This window comes from Yamadazyma tenuis, chromosome 2 (assembly GCF_029203305.1).
Source record: "Yamadazyma tenuis chromosome 2, complete sequence".
Lineage (NCBI taxonomy): Eukaryota > Fungi > Ascomycota > Pichiomycetes > Serinales > Debaryomycetaceae > Yamadazyma > Yamadazyma tenuis.
Window position 1 is genome coordinate 1,564,114 of NC_089462.1, and position 26,521 is coordinate 1,590,634.

The 26,521-nt window shown below is 44.1% G+C and overlaps 13 protein-coding genes across 13 annotated transcripts; 5 read left to right on the forward strand and 8 right to left on the reverse strand. All coding sequences in view use genetic code 12, as the record gives it.

The window, feature by feature from the left end:
* Positions 1-3,563: 3,563 nt before the first annotated feature.
* PSN45_002057 (uncharacterized protein) lies at positions 3,564-4,043 on the forward strand (the record flags this gene model as incomplete). The annotated part of the gene is made up of 2 exons (XM_066157788.1): positions 3,564-3,831; positions 3,871-4,043. The coding sequence occupies 2 exons, from the start codon at positions 3,564-3,566 to the stop codon at positions 4,041-4,043; spliced, it is 441 nt and encodes a 146-aa protein (XP_066013885.1).
* Positions 4,044-4,176: 133 nt separating this feature from the next.
* On the reverse strand, positions 4,177-5,067 carry SPR28 (Meiotic septin; the record flags this gene model as incomplete). The annotated part of the gene is made up of 2 exons (XM_006689349.2): positions 4,177-5,010; positions 5,059-5,067. The coding sequence occupies 2 exons, from the start codon at positions 5,065-5,067 to the stop codon at positions 4,177-4,179; spliced, it is 843 nt and encodes a 280-aa protein (XP_006689412.2).
* A 66-nt stretch (positions 5,068-5,133) lies between these two features.
* Positions 5,134-7,467, reverse strand: utp13 (U3 small nucleolar RNA-associated protein 13; the record flags this gene model as incomplete). Its single annotated transcript, XM_006689347.1, has 1 exon — positions 5,134-7,467. One exon carries the CDS (start codon positions 7,465-7,467, stop codon positions 5,134-5,136), a length of 2,334 nt encoding a protein of 777 aa, XP_006689410.1.
* A 113-nt stretch (positions 7,468-7,580) lies between these two features.
* On the reverse strand, positions 7,581-9,239 carry PSN45_002060 (uncharacterized protein; the record flags this gene model as incomplete). The annotated part of the gene is made up of 1 exon (XM_006689346.1): positions 7,581-9,239. The coding sequence occupies one exon, from the start codon at positions 9,237-9,239 to the stop codon at positions 7,581-7,583; it is 1,659 nt and encodes a 552-aa protein (XP_006689409.1).
* A 143-nt stretch (positions 9,240-9,382) lies between these two features.
* On the forward strand, positions 9,383-9,616 carry PSN45_002061 (uncharacterized protein; the record flags this gene model as incomplete). The annotated part of the gene is made up of 1 exon (XM_006689345.1): positions 9,383-9,616. One exon carries the CDS (start codon positions 9,383-9,385, stop codon positions 9,614-9,616), a length of 234 nt encoding a protein of 77 aa, XP_006689408.1.
* Positions 9,617-9,801: 185 nt separating this feature from the next.
* Positions 9,802-11,967, reverse strand: SLS1 (mitochondrial protein regulator; the record flags this gene model as incomplete). Its single annotated transcript, XM_006689344.1, has 1 exon — positions 9,802-11,967. One exon carries the CDS (start codon positions 11,965-11,967, stop codon positions 9,802-9,804), a length of 2,166 nt encoding a protein of 721 aa, XP_006689407.1.
* Positions 11,968-13,231: 1,264 nt separating this feature from the next.
* Positions 13,232-14,680, forward strand: PUT1 (proline dehydrogenase; the record flags this gene model as incomplete). The annotated part of the gene is made up of 1 exon (XM_006689343.2): positions 13,232-14,680. The coding sequence occupies one exon, from the start codon at positions 13,232-13,234 to the stop codon at positions 14,678-14,680; it is 1,449 nt and encodes a 482-aa protein (XP_006689406.2).
* Positions 14,681-14,788: 108 nt separating this feature from the next.
* On the reverse strand, positions 14,789-17,359 carry RAD9 (radiation sensitive protein rad9; the record flags this gene model as incomplete). Its single annotated transcript, XM_006689342.2, has 1 exon — positions 14,789-17,359. One exon carries the CDS (start codon positions 17,357-17,359, stop codon positions 14,789-14,791), a length of 2,571 nt encoding a protein of 856 aa, XP_006689405.2.
* A 188-nt stretch (positions 17,360-17,547) lies between these two features.
* Positions 17,548-19,446, reverse strand: BYE1 (Transcription factor bye1; the record flags this gene model as incomplete). Its single annotated transcript, XM_006689341.2, has 1 exon — positions 17,548-19,446. The coding sequence occupies one exon, from the start codon at positions 19,444-19,446 to the stop codon at positions 17,548-17,550; it is 1,899 nt and encodes a 632-aa protein (XP_006689404.2).
* Positions 19,447-19,679: 233 nt separating this feature from the next.
* IFH1 (Transcription factor CRF1) lies at positions 19,680-22,004 on the reverse strand (the record flags this gene model as incomplete). The annotated part of the gene is made up of 1 exon (XM_066157789.1): positions 19,680-22,004. The coding sequence occupies one exon, from the start codon at positions 22,002-22,004 to the stop codon at positions 19,680-19,682; it is 2,325 nt and encodes a 774-aa protein (XP_066013886.1).
* Positions 22,005-22,629: 625 nt separating this feature from the next.
* PSN45_002067 (uncharacterized protein) lies at positions 22,630-23,619 on the reverse strand (the record flags this gene model as incomplete). The annotated part of the gene is made up of 1 exon (XM_006690196.1): positions 22,630-23,619. One exon carries the CDS (start codon positions 23,617-23,619, stop codon positions 22,630-22,632), a length of 990 nt encoding a protein of 329 aa, XP_006690259.1.
* Positions 23,620-23,903: 284 nt separating this feature from the next.
* On the forward strand, positions 23,904-24,548 carry PSN45_002068 (uncharacterized protein; the record flags this gene model as incomplete). The annotated part of the gene is made up of 1 exon (XM_006689338.2): positions 23,904-24,548. One exon carries the CDS (start codon positions 23,904-23,906, stop codon positions 24,546-24,548), a length of 645 nt encoding a protein of 214 aa, XP_006689401.2.
* Positions 24,549-24,599: 51 nt separating this feature from the next.
* Positions 24,600-26,480, forward strand: PSN45_002069 (uncharacterized protein; the record flags this gene model as incomplete). The annotated part of the gene is made up of 2 exons (XM_006689336.2): positions 24,600-26,378; positions 26,475-26,480. The coding sequence occupies 2 exons, from the start codon at positions 24,600-24,602 to the stop codon at positions 26,478-26,480; spliced, it is 1,785 nt and encodes a 594-aa protein (XP_006689399.2).
* Positions 26,481-26,521: the final 41 nt, after the last annotated feature.

Genomic DNA, 26,521 nt, shown 5'->3' on the forward strand with positions numbered 1-26,521 from the left:
CAACTAGAGGAGAAACGCCTATAGTTAAGACACCAACCACTAGATCAGAAAACAGAACCATTTTAGGCGCTGTTTGCTACCACGGGGTAGTTCAATTGAGTTTGAGGAAGCCAAAAGCCCAGTCGCTGAATAAGAAACGGAAGATTGATGAAGAAAAGAATCAAGACACCTCTAGAGGCACCGTTACAGGGCACTATAAGAAATTCCTTCTTGATTTAATGAACACCTTAGACCGGCATCCTATTATGAAGAATGCTTACTTGATTATGGATAATGCTAGTATCCATAAGAACCAAAGCATTTCAAGAATCATTCAGGCCAGGGGCTATAAACTACTTTATCTCCCACCATTCTCTCCAGAGTTAAACCCAATTGAACAATTCTGGTACCAAGTAAAAAGTAGGTTGAAGAGGGAAAAGCTCCTCCAAAGAGAGACTCTTTCATTGCGTATCAAAGAGGCTGCAAATTCTGTACCACTTGAATATATACAAAATAGTATCAAACACTCCCAAAACTGCTTCTCTACGTGCTTGGAAAAGAAGCCTCTTTAGTCCACGTTATACGACAAAAACGACTTCATCTTGCGATATTGATTTAGTACAACAGCGATATTCATCAACTCGCCATGCGATATTAATCTGTTACGGTGTGCGCTTTTTGCTTTGTTTGCAGTGCGCCATTTTTAATTTTCTACCACGAATTTCGTTCCGAGGCTGGAACGAAATTCATTTATTTTCTTCGAGTCATTGAGACTTACTCTATAGGTCTTTTTTAGTATACAATACACGATATTTTTATATATGAAATCACGTAATTAGGGGGCCTTACAACCGTCATTCATAAACTTACACCGCGATATCCAGGATCTGTGCATAAGTCATTACCTTACTCTACTGGCGATATTGAAAACTGACAGGAGCGAAATTGAAAACTACCTAGTCGCGACATTCGGATATTGGAGGTGTGTTATTCATCCTGGAAACACTGTACTGCGAACAAGAACAAATCCGAACATACGAATAGGATTATGCATGTTTAGGGCCGATGGCACCTAATCCGTCTCGGTCGTCTCGGTAGCGCCCGGCGCGGGCTGCTATCCAGAAATGTTAGGCGCTCAACCGCCCCTGCATGGGCCACATATTTTTGGATATAGGTTACCTGCATATGCCGTAGTGTTCATGTCAGATCTATTTCGCATCAGCCGGGCTCCATACAGGCTCTCTGGCGGTGGAGGACATCCTCACATTAGCGGCACGAGGCTCCAACTTTAGTGGTACAGATGTACGGGCGCTTAAATTCAGATGCTTTGGTCTTTCAACACAAGACAATATACAAAGATCTTCACCCTAGGAAGGGGAACTTGTACCCAATAACATGTGCATGTACGCCCCCTTTTCTGTTCGGAGTTGTCATTCTGATAACGAATCGCCAGACCCTTACTGGCATTTATCAATCGCTTCGTTCGGTAGACTTTTTTATGTAATTAGTCCGCCCACAGCTTTACATGAAATGCCAACTCTTCGATCTTTCTACATACCCCAAACACATATTTGCGCTCTATTTTTCATGCCAGTGATCTAACCTAGATCTACTGTCCAAGGAGGGGGGTCTGTTGAGGGTGCATGTTATTTTTTGCATTGCGTACTTTTATTTTTTAGCATTGCGATAAGTTTTTTTTTTTAAAGTTTTCTTTCGACTTATTTTTTTCTTTTCTTCAATGCTAATTTTAAGTTACGGCTATATTGCATTCAATGGGGGTTCCTATAAATGATTTCAATGCCGAATGCTAGCCAACTGTTTATCGATCGGTAAAGCAGGAGAAGGGGTTGTCGTATGACAACGAGACAAAGAGATAATCGCCAAACCCAGTATGGCGCTAGAAGTTGAATAACGCTGCACTACGACGCCTTACGGCCTTAGCTGGCACAAGGTTAATGACAGAACCCATGATCAGGGTTAAAACCATCGGAGGCCAACGGTATATGAGCCCTCGGGCATGGCATATGTAGGGGGGACTTTGAGCATATTTTCAAGTCCCTGAGGACAATGGCGTGTTCGATGTACGAGAATTATACTATGCATGATTCTCAATATAGAATCTGGAGAGGCGATTTCCCAATTTAGTAATATTCGGGGGGGGTATATTTTTCAATGCACCTGGTTGGGCATTAACTCGCTTATTCTTTTTACTTGGGCGCGCACCTCTTGTAGTTGCCTCTGTCGCAGGAATGGACGGTCGCCAACCAGACCAAAAAGCAAGTTTGAGTCCCTTACGGTGTCTAGGAATACCAGCATATTCTCCCCTACCCGTTGTATAACACCATTGTGTGTGTGTTGCAAAAAACTTGAAATTGTTCACTAAAAAAATCCTAGCGTTATCTCGGGTAGAGTAAAAGTTATTAGTGAAAGAAGCTAAATAGAATAAATCTAAAAGAAAGTAAACTTGTTGGCGGTTGATAGAGAAAAAAAAAAATAAAGGGTAGGTTGTAAATTGCCAACAAAATAAAAAAAGTAAAATACTTTCTTTTGTACAGTGAAAATATAAAAAAAAAATCAAAAACAAAAAAAAAACTTCTAATGTATTGTTTCCGTTTTGTGTTATTTGGTGTAGTACTGCAAGTCTGCTTAGCCGCCAAATGGCTGTGAAGAACCCCTTCTTCAGTCACCTACTTATCCATTTTGCATCAACCGTTTTATTTTCTCAACTTATATTTGTCCCCAGTTGAGTTTGGATAACCCGATTATCTCGCACATAACCCCTCCATCACCAACCCCGGTTTCCCATTCCTTTCATCTCCATCCTAATCTGCGTCTCCAAACTAAATCGTGGGCACAGAAATCAAATCACCACCTCAACCGGTTTTTTTTTGGTACACGTCTGAACAGACATTTAACATCACAAACGCAACCTACCGACACTAGGTTAAACAGTAGTCCCATCAATTATGGAATTAATGGAGAACCAAAATCCCAATAACTTGCGGCTTCCCAGCTTACCAGGTCTTAACACAAGACCACATCAATCATCTCAAATCCCTCTACCACTGATGCCGCAAAGTGGATCAATGCTGACAGGACAGATAGTCCTCCCACCACTTTCAACCCCACTGCTGGCTCCACCTCTGGCATCCATGGTGGACAACTATGCACTTGAGAAGCGCTTTTCGGTATCGTCGTCAATAACGGGCTCCCGAAACCCTTCCCAATCCGGGGACCCACGCGTCGAGTCTCCTACGGCCTACGTGTCGCCTAAGGCCACTACTACTCCGGACGTCAAGCCGCTGGCGGCGCCTAATGCCAATTCAGTTGCCTATCTGAGACATGACCTCGCTTATAGACATGAACACCTGGCATCTTCCCGCCTTGACAGCCTGGCCTCTACCCGTATGGATGACAGCCCCAAGTATCATCCGGAGTATATGCATTACCCGTTCCCACAACAGTACATGCCATACCAGAAGCCCTATCAAATGACTCCGGGATATCAATACCCAATGGGGCAGATGTCGGGTATGGGGCCTGGTGGCATGCCTCCACAGATGCCTCCGCAAATGAACCCCCAAATGAACCCCCAAATGAACCCCCAAATGAACCCCCAAATGAACCCCCAAATGAACCCTCAATTGGGGAACATGGGCCCTATGCTGCACTATCCGCTCTATCATATGCCTAATTCGGCTGTCCCTATGGGTATGAATATGAATATGAACATGAACGTGCCTGTGTGGTACGATGAAAATCATGCGTTGTTACATAAGCGTCGGATCATTAAACGTCGAACCCGGACTGGTTGCATGACCTGTCGGAAGAGACGTATCAAGTGTGACGAACGTAAGCCTTACTGCTATAATTGTGAACGCAGTCGAAAAGTGTGCTTGGGATATCAAGACCTTTCCAAAAAGAAGAACGACGATGAAGCAGAAGACTCCGAGAATAGAAGTGATCAGGAGTCAGACCATCATCATGGCCTGCACCAGCATGCGAACCCCTACAACCCTTCTCATGACCCTGCTGATGACCCTTCCCATACCCATGCCAAATAAGAAACCTTGTGATCAAGATCACATTACGATCTCCAATGTACACTATGACCATAACGGACACATGCCACCACTCAAACCTAGGCTTCAACGGCACACGGCGGTATTCCCGCCCTTGTATTTTATTAGATTTGTACTATTTTTGTAACAACTTTTCAGTTCTGTATATCTCGTATATGGTGTTAACACTTAATTCTTTGAATCCTTGTAAATCAAGGTTGAAAAGCACGTCACGAACCACGTTGAAGTCACTAAATTTGTTGACATCAACCGAGTGGTGAATATTGTTGCGGACACCGTGGCTTGAGTCGTTGGCGTTGATGATCGAAAACGGCATCATTTGTTGGATCTGCCGGTAATATTCCTTGAGTTCCAGGTCTACATCTTCTTCATCCACAAACGCCTTGAAGTCGAACACCTTCAACTTGTTGGTAGCCACCGACTGCTGAATAAGCGATTTCTGCTGCTGTAACTCAGGATAGTTGAGCATATCACATTTCGACACGCACACCACCAAATTACACTTGTGCTGAATTCTGGAAATGAGCTCCACCTCAAGAGGTTTCAACCCTTTCATTATGGGGTCAACGAGGAGCACCACCAAATGGATAAGCCCTTCCTTTGTACACCGGCTGCGGGCGATTTTTGACTCTTCGGCGAGTTTCTGTTCTAATTTCTCGTCCAAGAAATCGACGATCTTCTGGAAACTTGAGTAGTTATTCAACTCAGCCCCGAAATTTTCGGTTCTGTGAACAGTCAAGCGGATCGGATATTCTTTGCGTATAATCACCTCGTTGGTCGCCACATGAAACTCGGACGTTGAGGAGGTGGTATCAGTGATGTCGAAAACAGCTTCCTCACACAAGGTGTTAATGAAGCTTTTCTTGCCAACTCCGTTTTCGCCAATCAACAACAAGTTGAAGTCCACAAATCTCTTGGATATACGGCGAGTGTTAAGCTCGTGAGCGGACTGGACCGTTAGTACTATCTTGTGAATAGTTTAATGACTGTTACGTACATATTGCATCTTTGTGGAGTGAACCAAAATATTGGTGGTTTTTACAAATTTCGCAGCCATCTGAAAAAATATATATTAACTGAGCAAGTTCATCTGTTCAATCGAGTAATCTAAAATATAGCTTTCTTCGATCAAATTCTCCACCCGGTTCAAGTGTCGTTCGTTATATGGAATCAAGCTGTCTATTATTGCCATCAACTTGGAACTGTTAAGCTTGTCCAAGCTCAAATGGTTCAACATCAAGTAAAGTAAGTTTTGACTGACTTCGAAGTTCTTGAAGTTTATGTTCCAGTTCTTGATTTTGGTGAATAGTGACACCAACTGCACGTCGTTCAACTGGGTGAGGATATCGATGAGTTCCTCATGCTGGTTGTTTTCGAAGATCTTGGTAAATATCTCAAATAACTTCATCGAGTAGTTCAACTCCAAGGCCACCAAAATGGCATTTTTGAAGTTTCCCTGACTAATATAATTGTTTAGCCGTTGGTCATTTTCAATCTTCAACTTCTGCTCATCCTCCTTCAACTTACCCATCTCTTCCGAGTTGTCATCGAATAAACTGATTTGTCCGTTGGCATCACAGGTGACAAACTGTAACCCATCATTAGCAATATCCAACGCCCAAATCCGATTACTGTGATTATCCAACGTTTTTAAGCACTCCCCACTCTTGCTATCCCAGATCTTGATTAAACCATCGGCTCCAGTGCTGATTACCTGGGTTCCCTTGTTCATGAACTTGGCTCTTTGCACAGCATTTGTATGACTTTCAAAGTTCTGCTCGATCTGAAAGTTGAGCAACGACCACACTTTGGCAGTTTTGTCTCCACTAGAGGTGACAATCTTTTTGTCGTAGGGACTGAATTTGATATCCCATAATCCTCTTTTGTGGCCTTTCAACACCCCGATGGTTTCTCCCGACTCCAAATGCCATATTTTACCCAACTTGTCGTATGAGGCGGTAGCAACAAATTCATCGTTGGGAGACACGTCAATGGAGTTGATGTCCTTATCGTGAGCTCTCCGAGTGTACTCACTCGACTTTACCACTTGGACTTCGTCACCAGCTGGCTTGGGAATCTTCCACTTTTTGATGGTTAAATCACCAGCAGCACTCACCAAGAAACGAGGATATTCGTTAACAGGAGTCCGGGGTAATCCCAATGCTGAAACAGAGCCAACATGGCCCTTAAAGACCGCATAGGCCTTGAACCTTTGGACTTCTTCATCGTATCTCCACAACCTAACCTCACTGTCTTTACTACCGGTTGCGATCCATTTCCCGTCAATGGTAACATCCACCACATTCAAAAGGTCTCGGTGACCTTCAAGCATCTCAACCAGCAACGGGTTTTGTGGATCGACAATTCTCAAACTAGGAGAGTTGGTTGCAAGAGCAAGACGGTCAAATTGGGGTCCGACATATCTGACATCAGCAATAATCCCGTGATTACCAGCTATTCTTGACACCACTGGCAACTGTGTGTGGAATTCAGACAAGTCAAGCTTCACCAATGTCTGGTCACTCACCACCAAATACATCTGCTCGTTCTCGATTTGTATGGCATCAACTATTACAAGTTCCTCTTCAGTCTGGTAGTTTTTGGTCTGGTTCACAAGGGTTTCACCATCGGCGTCCCAAATCTTCAATAAGTTGTCCAGACCAGCCGTGAAAAAGTACAACTCGGTGGAATCAGCTTGAGTGTCCAAAAATCCAGCTACTTCTATCAGTTGTTTCACTACCAACGTCTTAATGGGTTTCAAGTCCTTATAGAGGACCACGATTTCGTCTCTTCCTCCACTTAAAAAGTATTGCCCTGACTTGGTGAAGCTGAGACCTCTCACTGCTGAAGCGTGTTCTTTGAAAGTGTGGGTGTTCTTTCTGTTGGTCAAATCCCAGATCTTCACCACACCTTGAGTGTCTCCAGAAGCCAACTTCCAGTTTTTGGAGTTTAAGTTTCCGTAAAAGCACAAAGATGATATGATAGATCCATGGCCTTTTAGCGAATGGGTTACATACCCGCCTTCTATATCCCACACGGTGATCACACCGTCAGTTCCTCCAAATGCAAAGAGTGATGAGGTAGAATCATGAGCAGAAACATACACTGGAGATGACATTTTAAAACTTTTGATTATGGTTTTGGACTCGACGTCATACACACGTAGGTTCTGTGACTGGGATATTATTCCTAGCGTCAAGCCGTTGGGGGCAAGAATCAAATTTGTGATAAGCTCTCCATCTCCATCAATTTGGTCAATTATCTCATTGGTGGCCAAATTGGTTATCACGATATCCTCAAAATTGGCAGATGCCATCAACTGGCCATCCTCACTGACACTACAGGCGTTGCTGCCTATATAGAAGGGATCGATATCAACGTTGGAGTATTCTGTTCTAAGATCCATCCTGTGAGTAGAAAAAAATTAGTGAGCATCTCATCGCGAAAATTCAATATATTCATATATGATAATATGGTTGTCTATTTACATGCAAAGTCATCACCATCTATCTATTGGTTTTAATCCGTGAGGGCTTGTTCTGGTGGAAGATCAACTCCCATATTGTGGGCCATCCTTCTAAAACGTCTCTCAATCACATCCTCTATTCCTAAACCTTTGTAACCGTACCGGTCACCATTCCAAATCTGTCTCAATCTGAACACCCAGAACACCACAGAGCTACCAAACAACATCACCTTCAACCTGAGCAAAGTCAAGTAATCGGAAAATGCTGATTTAACAATCAACGCATCTAAAGCGTTACCAGTGAACACATTAATTCTATTGACAGGAGACCCGAAGTTCTTGTTACAGGTCTGGATAATTCTCATGGCTCTGCCCAAGAAGAATAAGTCCAATGGAAACTTGGAGGTGTCACTCAAGAACTCCTTCATGATATGCTTGCTCTTCTTGGTCCTCATCAGGGCAGAAACACTCTTATCCATGTCTGCTGGCTTCAACTGAATGGAAGTGGAGAGAAAATCAACTGAGGTTACACCCCATTCGTTGGCCACATTCTCGAGTCCCTTCCGGTCCACACTCATAATATACTTCCACAATTGCGCGTACTCTCTTCTAAACTTCTCAGGCATGTTGACATATAACCCGTGGTCAAGAATAACCAATTGCTGTTGGCGTCCTACTCTCCTCACCAACAAGTTTCCAGGATGAGGATCACAGTGAACAAACCCATAACTGAAAATCTGCTTGCCGAATATCAATACAAACTGGTTCATGATGGTGCCCAAGTTGTATTTGCCATCGATCAACCGTTTTTTGTCCGTCAATGAAACCCCGTCAATCCACTCACTCACCAACACCTTATCATCCGAGTACTCGGGGTAGTTCTTGGGGATATGAATTCCTAAGTTGCGTGCACTTCTATCGTTGGCGATAAACAGTCTCAATTTCTCTGCGTTCTGGAGCTCATTCTTGAACTTTGTTTCCAATATCGTTTGGTCACTAACATATTGGGTGTAGAAAGTCATGGGCATGTCAAACACTTTCTCTTGAACCCTGACAATCAACCTGTAACACCACATGTCAGCAGCCACCTGGTCCTCGATGTAGTGATGTTGAACCTTGACGGCAACCTTATCTCCGTTGGCCAACGTGGCTCTGTGGACCTGTGCTATCGACGCACTGGCAATTGGTTCGTGGTCAATTTGTTGAAATACCTGCGATTCGTATTCGGGCCCCAAATACTTCTTCAATGTAGCATCAACACTTTCCCAGGTGTCCACCGGTGCCTCGTCATAAAGCTTGACAAAGCGTTTCTGATATGCCAACGGGAACAAGGAGCCCTGGTTGGCAAGCGCCTGACCCAACTTGATATACATCCCTTTATTTGACATCAACATCTTATAGATGGCTGCACTGGCTGATTCGTGGAGATCATCTGGATCGTTGTAGTAGTCGATGTAATAGTACTTGAGAGCCACCACACCAAACGTAGACAAGGCGTAGAGCGATCGCAGGATCGTGGACGAGTTCGAGTAGCGATCCCAAACGTACACACCGGTACCAACAGCAAATATGCCTGCGAAGGTTTTGGCAAAAAGATGTCTGGATTTCTTTGGGCGTGCAGTAGAAAACGGTCTCTGCAGCACTGAAGAATGTCTAAAGGAGGTTACATGGCCGTAGGCAGTCCCACGGCCCAGGGTCGGGCGCGCAGCCATTCGGCTTCTTGCAATTGATGTTCCTATCATGGATGAACGTTTCTCCAGAAATCAAATCAAAAAGTCGCACTTCGCATGACTTTTGAACGTTGAGGGAGCGAAACTTTTGTATTATTATTACTGCTTCCATACTCACATACTCAATGATAGCTACTCGTTCATATTCTACACCTGCTACTCCCAGAAGAATTGGTTCATTCAGAGGAGGTCTCGTGGGATTTCTCTTGGGAGTTGTTGCCACTGGTGCTGGATCATACTACTACCTTTTGGATCAATACAGAATTGCCAACAACGTCGTGGTGGCTGACGTTGTGGCCTTGCAAAACTCGATTTCCAACTTGGAAAAGCACATCAAGTTGTTAGAGGACAAAAAGTGAGTACTTGAGATGTATATTTTCACAAAGTGATTATATGTATAGTTAGAATTGTGTGTACTACAGGTTTTAGTACATGCTCTTTTTAGTACTTTCGTATGTTAATCTATAAGTTGAATTGTCTTCTTACTTTACAAAGTATGTATTTACAGGTTTTAGTACGACTCTTTGGTATGTATGTGCCCAGTCTATAATTGGTTGATAAATGCAACAGAATCTTCAATGAGCTCTTTGAGCGAGTCTCTATCAAAATCGTGTCCCACAAGCACAACCTCCGAGCTACGACCCCCTAGTGATCCGCCTTCTATCAGGCTGAACTGGAGAAGTTTCCCGTGATATACGAACTCCAAGTCTCTTCTGTAGTTCGTTGAGATGTACTGATAGTTCACTGTTTTTCCACTTAACTGCAACCTCAATGTCTCATGAATATGTGGCTTGACCTTGCCACTGAAGTCGAGCCGCGACCGCTCCAAGAACGTCTCTAGTCCTGGCTGGCCCTTCAATTTGGTGTACTTTTCAGAAGTTTCGTTGAGAAGCGACTCAATAGTCTGTTCAGTAGCATCCGGTGATGTTTCCTCTAATTCGGCTTCAGGTGCCTTGAGAACGTCTCCGATCAACTGGGAGGAGATCTTCATATCAGACGCTTTGTCAGGGAGCGGCATAAAACAGGTGTTTTCATTTTCCACCGTAAACACTCTCAAAGTGTTCATTTCAGGTTTGCCAAACCGGTTCAAGTTGATCCACACTTCGACAGGTGGGGCATCGGTCGACTCATTGTCGTACAACGATGGCTGGAATTTGAGTTGAACTAAGTATTCGTGGGGATCGTTAATTCTCATTTCATTGATGTCGCTGAGACTCAATTCGGGATTACCAAAAAGTGGAAGTGTCAGCACTTTATCGTGCAACAATGGAATACTGGGGTTGAAGATGTACTTGTCCGACAGTAAGGAGTCTTGATCTGCTGAGGGGATTCGGTGCGTGGTTTTAGAGGTGGACTCAAAAAGAACATTTCCTAACGTGATCACGAATATAGGTGGAACCAACTGAGTTTTGGACACTACATGATTGTCTTCAGGGAACTGCGAGAGTTGGTTGTACAAGTCACTGATTTCCGAGTCGTTCAACAATGGATCGGTTTCAGCTTCTGGTTGGGAATTTTGGGGGTTGACTTCAGGAGGAGTTAAAAACGATTTGACCTGGTTGAGCTCTTCAAAGTCAATGGTTTTATTGAGCAACGATTCATCATCGAACACCTTCAACTGGGAATCAATGAAACCAGACGAAAATATATTCTTGGGCGAAGAAGATAACCGGAACAAGCTCTTCAACCGGTTGAACCAGTTTATGGATTCGTCCTCTTTGAACGGTAAGCACTCAAACTCTTTGGTTTCGTACACCGAAGGGATCTTAACAAATTGTTTGATGTGGCTGTTGTAGTCCAAGAACCACAAAAGCATCCGCTGAGCCCTTTGCGTCTGTGTTTGGTTCAAAGAAGAAAGTCTGTAGTGGTCGTTGTCCAACTCTTCAAAGTAGATTTGAAAAAGCGAACTCAACTTGTTCAAGTCGAAGTCGCCAAACTTCTGAACAAATAATCGTTTGATAGTTGACAAGTCCAACGTCTGCTGGTAGCTGCTGACTAGAATATAGTCCAATATGATGTTGGCGTTGCTGACCTGAGTCTCAGTACCTCTGAGACTCATGGTATTGTTCTTGAAGGTGATTTTGCAACCAGTTCGTGACAAGTATCTGATGAGCAACCCGTTGTTGAGAAGTAACAAGAACAAGTCTTTCTTCTGGAGTTCGACGTGACGGGAGGTCAAAAAGTCTTCAACTGATGTTTCTTTACCAGACCTTTGGATGTTCCATAGATCAGAAATGATGATCCTACACAATTGGCGCTTGGTTTTTTTGGCGATTCCTTCCTTTCTTCCCTTATAATCGGGATCCAGGGTATATGATCTGATGTACTCTTTTAACTGAGCCAGGGTGAATGATTTGGTGAGAACAGATGTCACGCTCTTGTAAGAATGGTCGCTGACTTTATTCTGATATATTCTTAGGTTATTGATGAGCTTGATGACCGATGAGGTGGATTCTTCCTCTATATCATCGGTTAGAAGAATGCTGGCCAATTTGAGCTGAGGAGGGTGCTGTGGTTTCGTGTTGATTACTCTTTTTCTTGGGTCTCTCATCCTCATGTTGGCGTGATCTGACGGAAGAATGAGAAACGACGAGGGTTTATTGAGCTTGCTCAGATCCTTGAGTTGGTCTAAGATGATCCTGTCTATAGATGTGCCTCGGTTGAGTATTCGGGCGGTGGTAGCCAATGTCCGTGTGCGTAGACCAAACATCTTTATGGTGAAGTTTGCATCAACAGAGAAATTGTGTTAAATTTTCGCAGAGGTCGTGCGGGTGCGGGATGAGAGGTGGGAACGAAAACTGGAGATCGAGAGCATTGGTTAGGGTAGCGACTCAAGGAACGAGCTAGAATTCAAAAGTGGATGCGGATGAGATGAAAAGAGGAAGACGAGTTGGTGAATGTGTCACATGACACATATTTTTGTTGAATAGAGGATGCATATGGCTTGAGGTGTTGTTTTACAAGCGGCAATAACCAGGAGTGGAGGAGTAGTGGTAGTATGAGTCGTAGTAGTAGTTGTAGTAGCACTGTTGTACTGCTTTGAGATAGTCTTCTATTGTTCTTTCTTTCATGCAGATCTGGAAAAGTAAGAATTGGTTTTAGCTAAAAAACTAGTCCGTGAATAAGTAATCTACATTCGTTCTAGATTTCGCAGCCAAATAAACTTTATCAACATGTACGCCTGCAATAAATCAAAGTTTAGCATTGCATTCAAATCATGCGCTTTCCTAGCTTAGGCGCTTCTCTAGCTTAGGCGCCTTTTTAGCTTTAGGTTTAAGTTAGAGTTGAACATTAAGGTTCCGCCTTCATAACTTATTGTTAATGGCTGTAGATTTCATATTACCTGAAATATTACAGCCCTGCTTCCCCTACGCAATGACCCAACAACGAAGTTTATGTGTAAAGAATGCACATGTCATTTATACCAATGCGCAAATATGAAATGTACGGAGCCTGGTAACAAGTAAACACTTGCAAATCTTGGTAAAACATGCCTTGTAGATACTGATTAAGTGTTCCGTCGGATTTGGTGGTGCTCAACTCCATACACTATTTGATTAATCTTTCGACAACTATTTTCGTCAATCAATGGCTAACAGTTTGTAAATCACGTGTTTGTGCCCAGGTGATTAGTGTTCGTGATTCTCACCCACGGGAGAAATTGTATGCGAGAAATATGACATGCGAAAGTCACAGCGATTTAACTACCTGAGCCGCTACAGGTCCTTCAAGGTCCCGTCCCAACCATCCCACCTATAACTGGTAACTATTCACCATTTAATTCGTTCTCCCAAATTGTGGAGGGAAACTCTGCGAGAACCCAGCCATCAGTTTCCCAAACGGTTGCTCGCTTAGATTGTACGATTTGGTGCTCGCCAAAAATGTCCCATTCGGAGCAGCTGCAAGAAATTAATGATGCCTTATATATGGCAGGCAGTTCCCATAACTACTTTTTTTTAACAATTACACCGTCAATGTTGGCAAAAGGCTTACCAAAATCCGTTCTCCGACTCCCTACCACTAGAACCTGCGTGGCTCTGGCCACTTTGGGTATACGTACTCCTTCTGTTGGTGCTGCTTTCCATACCTCCTCTAACAATAAATCTACTTTACACCAACAAACCACATCCACAAACACCCTTCAACAGAAATTCCCTGCGGAAATGCCCCAAGTCCCTGATGATGTTTCGTACTTGAAGGCAGCCAAGTGGTCCGAGTTATTGTCTTTTTTGTGCATTGGTGCTGTTACTATCAACAAACCCATTTTGAACCTTAGCATAAAGGCATTCCCATATGTTCCTATGTTTATTATCAAGCCGTTGGTGTACAAGATCTACTGTGGGGGTGAAACTGTCAAGGATTTGTTCACCACGAGCGACCGGTTGAAGCAAAGAGGTATCAATAACATGATGTTGAGTTTAACCATTGAGGCTGCTGAGGGAAACAAACATATTGACCCCAACTACATTGTGGACGAAACCAACAAGTCCATTACTGATTTTTTGATTCCCAACACTGTGGCAAAGATGAAGGAGGCCGAAAACATCAATAGTATTCCTCCCAGCTATGTTGCATTGAAGCCTACTGGTTTTGCCCTGAATGCGGCTGAAGTGTTGAGGAACTACCAGAACAATACTGAGTTTGACGACTTGGTCAACAAGATATCTACTGTTATTGAAACTATCTATACCGCTAACCTCAAGTTGTGTCAGCAATACCCAGCTAGAAGCTCTCCTATAGTGGTAGGAGTTATTGATGCTGAGAAGCACGATTTGCAGCCAGGGGTTTACGAGTTGCAAAGAAGATTATATCAGAAGTTCAATAAACCCAACCAGCCGGTCTCGGTTGTGGGAACCTTGCAGATGTACTTATCTGAGTCTGCACAATTATTGGCATTGGAGGAGAAGTTGGCCAAAGAAAATGACTATAGGTTGGGCTTAAAGTTGGTGAGAGGTGCCTATATTCACTCAGAAGCCAACAGAAACACTATAATCCACAAATCCAAAGATGACACCGACATGAACTACAACCTGGGTATTAGTTACTGCATTGAAAATATCATGGCTGAAAAGAACAATAACCACTCTACCATAGGTCACTTGGTAGTTGCTTCCCACAATGCCGAATCCTTAAACTTGGCTACCGACAAGCTTAACCAGTCCAATGACCTGAATCCTAACAAGAACAACGTTGTTTTGGGACAATTATTGGGTATGGCTGATAACATCACCTATAACTTAATCAAAAACAAAGGTGTAACCAATGTTATCAAATATGTTCCTTGGGGTCCACCAGTAGAAACTAAAGCCTACTTGTTGAGGAGACTAGAAGAGAACGGTGATGCAGTGAAGAACGATACGGGCTTCAACTTAATCAAGGCTGTGGTGGCTGTTCTCTTTAGAAGATTATTCAGATTAGCATAATTAACGTGAAACGAAGAATATATATTGTTCAGATGGCTTTGTCTCTAGTGAGCTCAAGTGAAATATAAGCTGATCTTCTTGACACATATCTACTCCATATGCACCTTGTCAAAAGGTCCAGATGTGGGTGCTGATACAACTCTGAACTACCCACTCCCAGTCAATAACCTTATAATTCTCAAGTGCTTGGGTATGAGTGTTGGAGTTGTCGTAGATCAAGATATGCTCAGGGTCGATCCCACCGTTTTTGATGAACTTTAGTATTTCTTTTGTAGATGGTTTGAACACAAGGTTCTTCACCCCGAATGCGTACATGATGAACTCAAAGGGTACTGTCTCCTTTTTGTTTGCTTTATTTTCCAAGCCTATCACCACGTATTTCTTAAGTAGATGTCCATTAAGATTGATTTGGTTGCGCAATTGCAAGCCTTTCTCATACGATTGTTGGAACTTGTGGATATCCAAGCTCTTTACACCTCCTATTCTGCTGGAGTGACCCGCTCCTAGTAAATATGCTGGCCAGCTGTTGATGAGTTGGTTTCTTTCAACGGTGTCAAAAATAAATGTTTCTGAAAGAATGGGCCAGCCTAAAGCTACCGTCTGAAGATACTTGAAACTCCTAGAGATACCATTAGATATTAACGCCACAAACTGAAGGTCTTCAGATTCCTTGTCTCTTAACACTAGCTCCAACTTGTTCTTCCTTCGGTACTCAAATAGTTCCATAAACCCATCTTCCACTACATCTCCTCCATTAGCATATATGATTTTTATCAACTGGCCCTTGGTATCTTCATTCAATGAAGTAATGCAAAAGAGGCAGTTGGAAAATACACCTTTGTCAGTCCTGAGTCTTCCTCGGGGACTCGCTTTAATTTCCTGGGTATGCCGTGATCTGGTGGGAGTCCGCATATTGTCATTTATGATTGAGGTGATACTATCAGTGAATATATCTGCAGCCAAGTTGATGGTAAATCTCAGCTGATGCTGGTACCAATCCTCCAACTCCATGAAGATGGCTGATAGCCGCACTTGCGATTCAGCAGTATTGGCTCTCCGAGTTTTACTATTCTTCTTGATGTAGACCTGATTGTAACCTCTAACACAGCATATCCCAGTTCCCGACTGGGAGGGTTCATGGCCCAATCCACTTGTTAAGTACTGGATTGTAGACCCCTTGATCTTTATGGTGTCTCCGACTCTAATGTCCATAGGGAATAAATCGCCATTATCGATATCAAAACACCCTTCTTCAAACAAAACCTCCAGCTTTTCTTTCCCCGTAGACACAATAGTCCCGGGATACATTTTGAACTTGAAGTTTGCCCAGACGCTATTCTTGGAAACCACATCAATGTCCTGTATCTCAGTGTTGGCTTCATTTCGAAGTATAGTGTTTGACGATTGAGAAATGGGTCTCAGTGACGAAGACAACGGTTGCTGTGACTGAGAGTCAACCACATTACGTCTCTGTCTCTTACTGGGAAGAACAGACATATCTTCTTCATTTTCCACCACAGTGGCGGAGGCAATCACCTCCTTCTTCGAAGGGCTGCTATTTTGTTCTAGTTGCCGTTTGACCTTCATTCGATGGGCAAGAATGCTATCGTCGTACAACATAAACACGTCCTCTTCGTCGGTGTCGACAAACTCAATACCATCCTTTTCTTCAATTGGTTCGACGGGCTCACTGAACTCTTCTTGGGTATGAACCACCTGTGTTTGTGGTTGAAGACGTTCAACAGTCCCAGGTATTTGAACAGTGCTCTTTGTAAATTGAGATATGGGAGATGTAAGAGGCCCTAGAATGAAATTGTTTTCTTCTTTCAGATTATCAGGCTTTTCCTCGGAGTTGAGTTTGGGGGTATCGTTGGAAAAGGTAAGAAATGCTTCTTCAGTTTTATCATCCATTTGTGAGTTTCTAGTGGTTTTATCGTCAACATTGTCTTCTACCAGGTCTTTGATTTCAAGGTTACCAAACTTTCCTTCGGGGGAACGTTCAATTTCTGCTTCAGCAAAAACAACTTGTGGAGACGAAGAAATGGGTTCATCAACCTGCGTCTCTTGAGGCTTATGAGGGCTCTGGATAACTTGAGTATCTGCAAGAGCTCGATGATATATAACCTGCGTGTTCAGGGTAGCATGAATGATTTGGGTGTCTGTCGGTACTGGAATCACCTGTGTGTCTTTATTGTCAGCCTGGGTTTCTTTAGAAAGTCCAATAATCTGTGTATCTTTGAGAGCGTCCATGGGCGAATCGTCGGCTATATCTATATGATTCCTGCTATGACCTTTTGAATCTGTCTTGCGGAACACATAATGGCTTTTAGGCCTATTTTCCTTGTTTGCATCACCTTGCGTAGGTGAAGATGCGTCTATATTTTCATCTGTTTGGTCAAAGTCTCGTTGTAACTTCTGCAAAAAGGGCGTGCTTTGCAATGTTGTTCCGATAAAAGTGTTATTTTCATCCTGAAACGTGTCGGGTTCACTTCTTAGAGGTTGTGAAACGGGATTATAATTGAGCAGTACAATCTTAGCGTGGTTCTGAGTTTCTGTGATCCGCTTGTCGTTCCCGAAATTCAAGCTTACGTTGAATTCGTTGGTTTGGTCAGAATCCATTGTGTCATTAGGTCTGTTCAGTGGACTCGAATCAACACCATTCACTTGAATATTCTCCATGAACATAAGATTTCATCAATGGTTGCCTAAAAAGTTGAATCTACCAGTCGCGAAATATCTTTTTATTTAACTATAAACTCAGATTAACGAGGCCATTTCTTCAAGGTGTTATTGGTATTATACAAGAATATACACGTCACGAAGAGAGGTAGTAGTACATGAGGTCGTTAATCCGTAAAGGGATCCTATCAGTAGCCATTAGGACGGTGTTGCTGGGCCTGTTGCTGTTGCTGTTGTGTCAATATATCTAGCATTGCCTGAGGATTACTTTGTACCTGCGGGTTTTGCAGAACTATACTTGAGAGCAATCCCATCTGATCCAGTGTGAGCGCAGCGGGATTCATACCGTCAATTTGCTGGCTTGTAGGTGCTTGAAAAGTAGGTTTAGGTGGAAGGTTGGGACCTGAACCTGAGTTTGAAGATGGAGCACCAGCTGGTCCTCCCAATTTACTTAAGATTGAATCTAATATAGAGGGCTCTTGCAGCTGTTTTGGAGCTTGGACTTCTGAAGCCTTTGGTGGAGCATCAATTTTGACGCTTCTGGGTGGCGGTTTGGTTTGTCCTTTCGCCAGGACGTAGTCTTTTTTAACCACATACAAGGCAAACAAACCCCTTCGATCATGAAATTCTTCAAAGTTGCTCAAATATGGAGGAACGTTGTTGTTGTCCAACGCAATCACATACGCATCTTTAGCGAAATGAGGTTTACCTGATAAAACTCCCACCTTGGCCCGAGACAAGAGATAGTTGAACAACTTGTCGTAGTCATCAAACTCGTCAACAGGTGTAAGTTTGAACAAGTAGATATCCCTGCTGGTGACAACTTCCTTTAAGTAGGGGTCTGCTCTGACCCTGTCAAGTCTACCTTCAATATCGTAAAATGGCTTTGCAAAAATCTCTTTCGAGACATTGATACAGTTGTTATGGAACTTCACATCCAAAGGGGTTCTAGGGATATGATAGTTTGAGGAGGAAATGTACTGGGCCTTAGCCGTGAAAGTGGTAAAGTCTGGGAACGTGATCCTTCCTTCCCAGATGTTAGTGGATAATGTAGGTGGGAGTTGAGACGATTTCTTTAAAGCAGACTTCATTGGTTTGACTTCTACACGAGGAGGTGGAGGATCAGCTTTAGGTTTGGGCTCTTGCAAGATCTTGTCCAACTCAGCATCTTCATCCAAATCAGGACTTCCAACGCCCTGTCCAACACTTTCCACTGACTCATTGTCAGAACCACCATACGCATCGTCGTCGTCATCCAAGCCCGCGGTGCTGTAGCTATAGACCTTTGCACCCACTTGGGTTTCTTCTTTTGCAGCAGCACCATCATCACCAGCGTTCTCTGCTTCAGCATCTTCAAATCTTCTGTGATCCACAGATTTAGACACAATGCTGACATCGTTATCTTCTTGCCTGTGAGTGTCACTAAAGTCTTCAACAATTTCATCCCCTTTGTGGGTTCTCCTGATTCTTTGGCCTTCATGGGATGTCAACACCGATCGACGAATTGACTCTTGTCTGACCTTCTCGGCATACTTCTTCAAGTCGTCATCAATCTCCTCGGGGGACGATGCCACCAACTTCTCGAATGTCAATGTTTTTTCCTTCAATCTTTGCAACACATTCGGTTTCTTCAACAAGGTCATAATTCCTCTGCTTTTATCAGTGTAGTGTCTGTCTTTCTGAGGGAAAACGTTGAAGATAGCAGCTTCAATACTCATAGACCACTTTAGAGCAACATCTTCTTTGGAAGAAACACCGTCGTCTTTGTAGTCGTCGGGGAGTTGAGTTTTCAAGACATTCATAAATGCTTTGGCAACATTGGCTCTGACTTTATCTTTTAAGGTAGTGGAACCCGCATAGGTTTTCTGTCTTTTGATAGGTATTTTGTGGGATTGAACGGCAGTAGCTGGGGCAGGCGTGTCTAGATTGTCCACTTCGTTGATATCCAGATCATCCTCCTCCAACAAATCGTCGGCGGCGGCTCTTTTAGTGGACTTACTCTCAACGTACTCGTCGTCATCTGAAATGTCAATGGGAGCTTCGGTGACGATTTTCGAATCATCATCACTTTCACTTCCCTCGCTCATATACCTTGTGGTTTCACGCATAGAGTGTTGGCCTTTGTTAGCCCGTGACGACCTTCTTGGAGCTACCATAACTACAAGCTCAAAGTCTCCGATACAATAAGTGTGAGTTTTTTTTCCAAAGAATTTCTGACCCTTTTCATCTGGCGCGCACATCTCATCGCACGACTTCTACTAGTTTTCCCTGGCGTACCTTTATTCCTTATAAAGCCTATATCATAATTATCATTGGTGGGCTACAATCCCTTTATCAATGCCATGATGTCATTGTCATCACCCAAAACCTCTTCTACGTCCAAAAGGGCCTGCTCGCTGAACAACCCGGACTTGGTGGGCCTATAACCCTCTGCGAATGCTTCCACCATGGAAGCCCTTCTTCTCTTCAGTTTAGGTGGAACCAGCACAATGGTGCTGGACTTGCGCCGTGCCACCTTGCCTCTGGCCGACTTGCCCTTGTGGCCTCCACTTAACGAGTACCGTCTTTGATTGAAATCGTTGTTACTCTTGCTGGTGTGGTTGTACTGAACGTTAGAAGTCATTGGATCCGTAGACTCATTGATCGAATTCTGCAACAACGACTTGTTTCGGAACGCTCCTAGTGGAACTCGTTTCTTGTTGTTGTTGAAGTCTCGCCAAATCTTCGCATCGTCAGTATCGTCGTAGTCCAATTCACTCATGTTCAAAAGCTCATCAAGTCCAAGAGCAGAGTCTTCTGTGTGTGGAGTACCCACAATGCTCTTTCGGGGCTTGGTTCTATGATCGATGTTCCGGTGAATCGGGGGACTACCCATCAATGTTCTTGTCGACAACCCGTCAATGATCCCAAAAGGTTTGCTCTCAACTGCTACCCAGGTTCCAAGTACCGGAGGCCTATAGTCGGCTGTCTTGGAGGATAACACCTCCTTGGCCTTCTGGGAGCCGAGAGTGCTTACAGAAGCGGCTGGGATGTTCAAATCAACATCTGTGGACTCGCTGCTGTCGTAATCAGCATCTTCTTCGATGTCCATAAACTGCTGGTGGTGAACCTTCCGCTGGTCAGTCTTATGCGACGAGGGTTTCTTCTTCTGTAGTTTTTGATCTTGTTGGTCACTGTCAGAGTCATTGTCGGAACTGAAGAAGTAGTTCCAGAGGTATGAGTCGTCCTCATCACTACTGTAGTCCACATTTTTGTTGTTTTTCGACACCTTCTCGACATTCAAGTCTTCGGAGAGTGTGAAATCAATGAAGTCCTCCTCCTCATCACTGTCGTTAAAGCCGTCGTACCCATCAACATTATTGAATACCAGAGTGGTGTCTTCGTCATCAAACCCGTTGCTTTCGAATTCATTCACCAAAAACCTCTCCTCTTGCTTCAAAAACTCTTTTTCTTCCTCGTCGTCTTCATCGAGCGACACCACCGAGTTGTGCCGACGACCGGCTCCAGAGTTATCAAACTCATCAATGTCGTTATCGGCTTGTAGAGTGGCCAAGAGTTCGTTGTCATCAATTTCATAGTCATCATCTGAGTTGATATCATCCTCATCAAACTTGGGGGCCAGGATCAACTGGGTGTTGAAGTCCAAATCGAGCTCGATGTGAACTTGGTCTGGCAAGTGGGGAACATCGATTTCTTCGCCAATGTCCTCTTCTTCTTGCTCGTGTCCCGAAAATTGGGTGTAGCCCAAGTCAAGGGGATCATTGTAGTTCTCGTGAAGGTTGGTTAAAGTTACGTTATCATCAGAGTCGTTTTCGTCATCATCTTCTTCCTCATCTTCATCGTCTTCGTCATCTTCGTCATCTTCATCTTCATCGTCTATGGCATTATCATCGTATTTGTCGTCGAACTCGAACTTAAAGTTGATGTCCTCAGGAAGAGCAGCCTCGGACCGCCGTCTGCCAAATTTGGGCTTCGGTACCGATCCACTGGCTCGCTTCTTTCTCTTATCAATGGGAGTCATCGACCGAATCTTCTTCTGGGCCTGGAGCTTGACGAAATCCACGTCTTCGTCGTCGGAAGACGACGACCCAAACTCCTCTTCGTCTTCTTCGTCTTCTTCGTCGTCCTGTTCAGGTAGATCCGCATCGTAGAAACTGACACTTGGTTCATCGTCTTCCTCTTCCTCTTCCTCTTCATCAGAAGAACCGTCTTCTTCGTCGCCGTTCGTCTTCCAGAGCTTCTTCTTGCCAAAAACCTTGAGAGACTTGCCTTTGCCCTTGCCCTTGAACGCTTTACCTGTTCTCTTACCGGATCTGGCTTTAGAAGAGACATTGGTGTCATCTTCAAATAACACCGAACGGTCAGATACCGCGTTGTCAGATACCGCCGTGAGCGATGAATCCGAGTTGGAATCAGACACATCACCGGCCTGGTGGTTGCTGGACGAATCTGAAGATGAGGATGAGTCTGCCAAACTAAATCGTCTGGTAGCGCTTCGCATGGCTCTGCTATTCTTCACATTAAAGGATCGGTTGTTCATATACAAACTGACGTTTTTCCCACCCACAGGCGGTTTCAGCTGCTTTTGTTTAGACGGGGAAGCCGCTTTCTTGGATAGGTTCTTCTTGGTCGGACCTTTAGCCATGGTTTTGTGGTAGGTCTTCTCTGTGATACTGCGGGAGAATACTTGTCAAATGGGAGTTATAATCGCTGGAAATTCGGTTTGAAAATGGGGGTTATATACTGTGACTGGTTACTATAAGGCATAATATGAAGCAGACTCAATCGCTTTTGTAAATAGGTAGATAGAGTGGTGTTATTCAGGTGCCCTAAATAGTGTGGTTTAAAATTTTTTTCTGCTCTTCTCTTGTGTATAGGTATTTCTCAATCGGGCCAAAAATGAGCTGCGTAATCAGTGGCTGCCGACGAGAAAAGGGGTGTGAATTTTGGCCGGGGGTGGTGAAGAACGACGGATTATGGGAAGGGCCTGAAAATGGGAGTCAGTGTTGTTTGTGCATTTATTCCCTGAAACAATCCAGCAATTTAACTGTTAAAACCTGTGGTTTGCAAACAAATGGTGATGAGATGAGATTGGTAAATTTCACAATTCGCAAGTGCCACCTTTTAGATAAGCTGAAGGAAGTATTGCGATATCTTTAGAAACTTCCACAAATACACCCACAATAGTTGGTATATGGGGCAGAAGCTAACTTAGCTCTACGGTATCCATTGTGCTTTGTTTTATTACTTGTACGTATTATACATAATGTCTACTCTCTGTCTTTCTTTTCAGACTCGGCAGTTGCAGTCAAACGGGCACTCAACTCAATTTGCTCTTTAACAACCTTGGTCAAGTACTCAATCATAATGACATCTTGGTTGTAGGCACCGAAATGCTTCTTTAACTCATCCAAGTTGAAAAGACTCTGGGGCCTTGAAGATAAGTTGTTGGTTAAGGTTCTTAACAATTGCAAGTCATTATCGTTATTGATATCAAACGAGTCCAAGTGCTGGGCTAACTTATCAATCGACGCTACCACTATGTTGATTTGCTTCTTCAAGTTCGACAAGTCGTTGACTTCATTGCCGGAAAAGGTTGTAGGGGTCTGGTTTATATGGTTTTCCACCAATGAATCCAAGGCCAACTTCTCTGTGGTGGTTCCAGACATGATTTGGTTAGGAATGGGGTGAAAAACGTACGAGTTGACGGAACTTTGGGTTTTCCAGCCCACCTTTTGCCCCGTAGCAACTTTGCCAACGGTGGATCCAATGTAGGTAGACACTTGGGGATTGATCACCTGATCATTTTCATCTCTGTAATTGACATTCAAGTATATGGCTGGATAGGGGAAGGCTCTGTCAGAGCCCTTGGAGTAGAAATCGTGTATCAAGCCGGTGGAGTTATCTATTTGTTTGGAAGTACCAAACCATCCCAAAACACTTTCTTTTGGATGGGCCTTCTTATACAATTGATATGACACCTTGTGCTCGTGGTCAGCAATGGCGATCGAGTCGCCGGTTTCGTCGCATGGAACCATAAAGGCATCTCTGACTTCAAAGCCCGAACCATCATCGGACCTGTATCCTAAGAGAGTACCTATGATTCTCTTGTCTTTGGAAATCAGTTGTTTGGCGACGATTTCCAAGATTCTGATGAACGCAGTTGCATGTATCTTGACATTACATGCGGTTGTCGTCGATGACGCCCCAGGAGCCGATACACCGGGTCTTACCAAGTGCATACTAGTGGTTGCAGACATGGTGAGTTATAGGAAGCTTAAGAAAAATTTTCAACGCATTTGAGAAGCGTCGCGCGCGCACACTCCAACAACTGTAAACTGCCATGACAGCGGCCACCACCAACATATGGTTATTTCTACCACAGGATTGGTTGGAGAAGCTGCCTAGTCGCAAGTTTCTAACTCCGGAACAGGAGTCACGGGTACGCTTGGGAATTGCTGATTTCATTATCAGGCTCGGTGCTGCCCTCAAACTTGATTCCTATACCATATTTGCGGCAACCTTATATGTTCACCGTTTCTACATGCGTGTGCCCATCACGTCACTGAAGTACTACGTGGCGCTGGCAGCAGTAGCAATATCGTGTAAGCTCCATGATACCTACCGCCAACCGGATAAAATAGCATTGGCTGGTTGTAATATACGCAGTGCGGCCCGTACGGTGACGGAGACTAGTGATGTGTTTTGGCAATGGCGGGACCAATTACTATACAGAGAAGAATTACTACTCCGATTCTTGAATTTTGAGCTTAATATTGACTTCCCATACAAGTTGCAAAACCGGCTTGTTGAGGTGTCTGAGGATACTGAAGGTGATTTCGGTGAAAAAGGGGAAGAAATCGTCAAAAAAGCTGTTCTGATGCTCGAACTTGTATCTGCCCTCCCGATACTAATTTTCTACAACGTCGAGGTAGTGTTAGCGACGATGCTTGTGTACCAGGTGATGGTGCTGAAGGATAAATATGGTATTAAGCGCGTTCCGTCTGGCCTTATATCTAAGGTAACAGCTGTGGATGTGAACGAATGCTTCCAGTGTTATAAGTGGACGCGATTGGCTCTTCTGCATTGTAATGACCCCAAGGACCGCTTATGCACGCCATTTTTGGCGTTGGCCAAGTCATTCAAGCTGTTGACATTGGAGGAGTTTGCAGCTGTCGCCAACTTTTAGGGTCGCAGCTGCGAAAATTCATTTCTTCAACTTTTTGAACTCAGTGCACAAATGGAAAACTACGAGACTTTAGTGGAATACTTGAACGACCTGGAGTCGGAAGTGTCGTCAATTGCCTACCAGCTGGTGGTGCTAGTGGAATCGGATGCAACTAGCGCCGTTTTAATGAGGCTTTATATAGAACAGAAGTACCGGGAGATGTTAGCGTATGCGAGTGTTGAGGATGTCTCTGAATGGACTTCTCAAATTCGGCTCGTGTTGGCTTTGATGTTGTTCAAACTAGGGAGGTACAAGGCGGCAATGCGGGAGGTGGCCATTGCGGCGGACATGGAGGTTAACTTATTGGATAGACGTCGGTATTTGCGATATGAGGCCAAATTACTTTCGATTTTGGGCCTCAAAGACCGTCTCGCCGTGTGCAAGTACGCTGAAGAGTACGAATACCAGGAAGGAGTGGCCACCTCCACGAAAGAGTCTAGTATGGTTCCTGAGCTCGATGAAACGATGGTTACCGTGAAGGTTTCCGTTCCTCCTATCCATGAACAAGCATTGATGTTCATCTCCTCATATGGGCATCTTCCTGAATTATCGTTGGGTAAGGTGTCGATAATGGCACATAAACGGGTGGCAGATGCCGTGGCCGCACTCGACCACAAATACCTGGATCCTTTGGGGATCTTGTATGAAGCAGCTATTTTGTTTGCACCCCAGTATGTGTTCAAGCCGGTGGCTGAAAATAAACATCGTTTTGCACAGTACTTGCGGGACCAGCTCGACAAGTACCCAGAGATAGATGTGCAAATGGACGTGAGGCAGTTGGTGAAGATGGTTGGAAGACTCGAACGAGCTGCTTCTAGCTCGGCGGCTTCAATTGCCAATTTGATGGTGAAGTTTCAGTTCTGCTACGGGATGTTGCACGTCGTGTCACACGACTATTACGAGGCGTCATACTACTTTTTGTGGACGTTGAACTTCCTTACTCTTGCACGTCGCCAGCTTCACCCTTGGTTTAACCGGTCGGAATACCTTTCGAGCATCACGATAAGATGCTGTGCAATGATGTTGTGCCAGTGTATTGAGTTTGGAAAGATCCAGTTTTCAGTTTTTTCATTGGAGAACATCATCCTCAAGTTTTCGATGGAAGAGGTGACGAACCCATCTGCGGAGTTCTTCAGCAACCGGGCCGGTACTCAGTTCATTGCTTACGGCGTGCTCTACGAGCAGTTGGCGTACAAACAAGCCAAAAAGCTTATGGTGGAAGACACCGTACTTTTGCGATACGAACAAAACCAGATGGTAGAGATGGTCCGCAAGTACGTATTGGCATCCATACTTCGTCCTCAAGACGACCCTAAAATTGTGGTTCTCTTAGACAGAGCCATTTGGGGCATGTTAATGTATGGGGGTATGCATTTGACAGCAGTGTGGTTTTTCCAGCATCTTCGGCACTATTACCAGCTCGCCCTCGACTTTGGCCCTCTCCAGTGCCTGAACAGCTTGGAATACACATTGTTTAGTGAAGAGCATAAACGGTACCTGAACATGCCCCATGTTCTCTTGCGGTTTGCTGAGTTGTATAGCCAGTTATGCGAAACCGAAGTGAAAAACTCGTGGGACGAAGGGAATGGAGACGTTTTTCTCTTACCCCTTGTGTTTGCCAGCGGTAACCGTCTTGTGCTCATGGATAAGTTCTATGATGAGACGTCACTCTACCATGACATGCGTAACTTTGAGTTTGATGGATTTGGAGGACTCCGTACCAAACTTCGCAGCCATTGCAAGCTTTCACACAAGCTTATTCATGGGAGGTGCGAGGTGAGCAGGGATCTCGTACGCTTCTGGATCCAGTCGTATGGGCAGTACCATGGGCTGTTTCCCCCGACTATGGTCAAAATTGTCGAGCGGTTTGGCGGTGACGAATTATAGGCCTAGGTACTAGTGAAAATAAATATAGAAGATAAAGGTAGCATAGG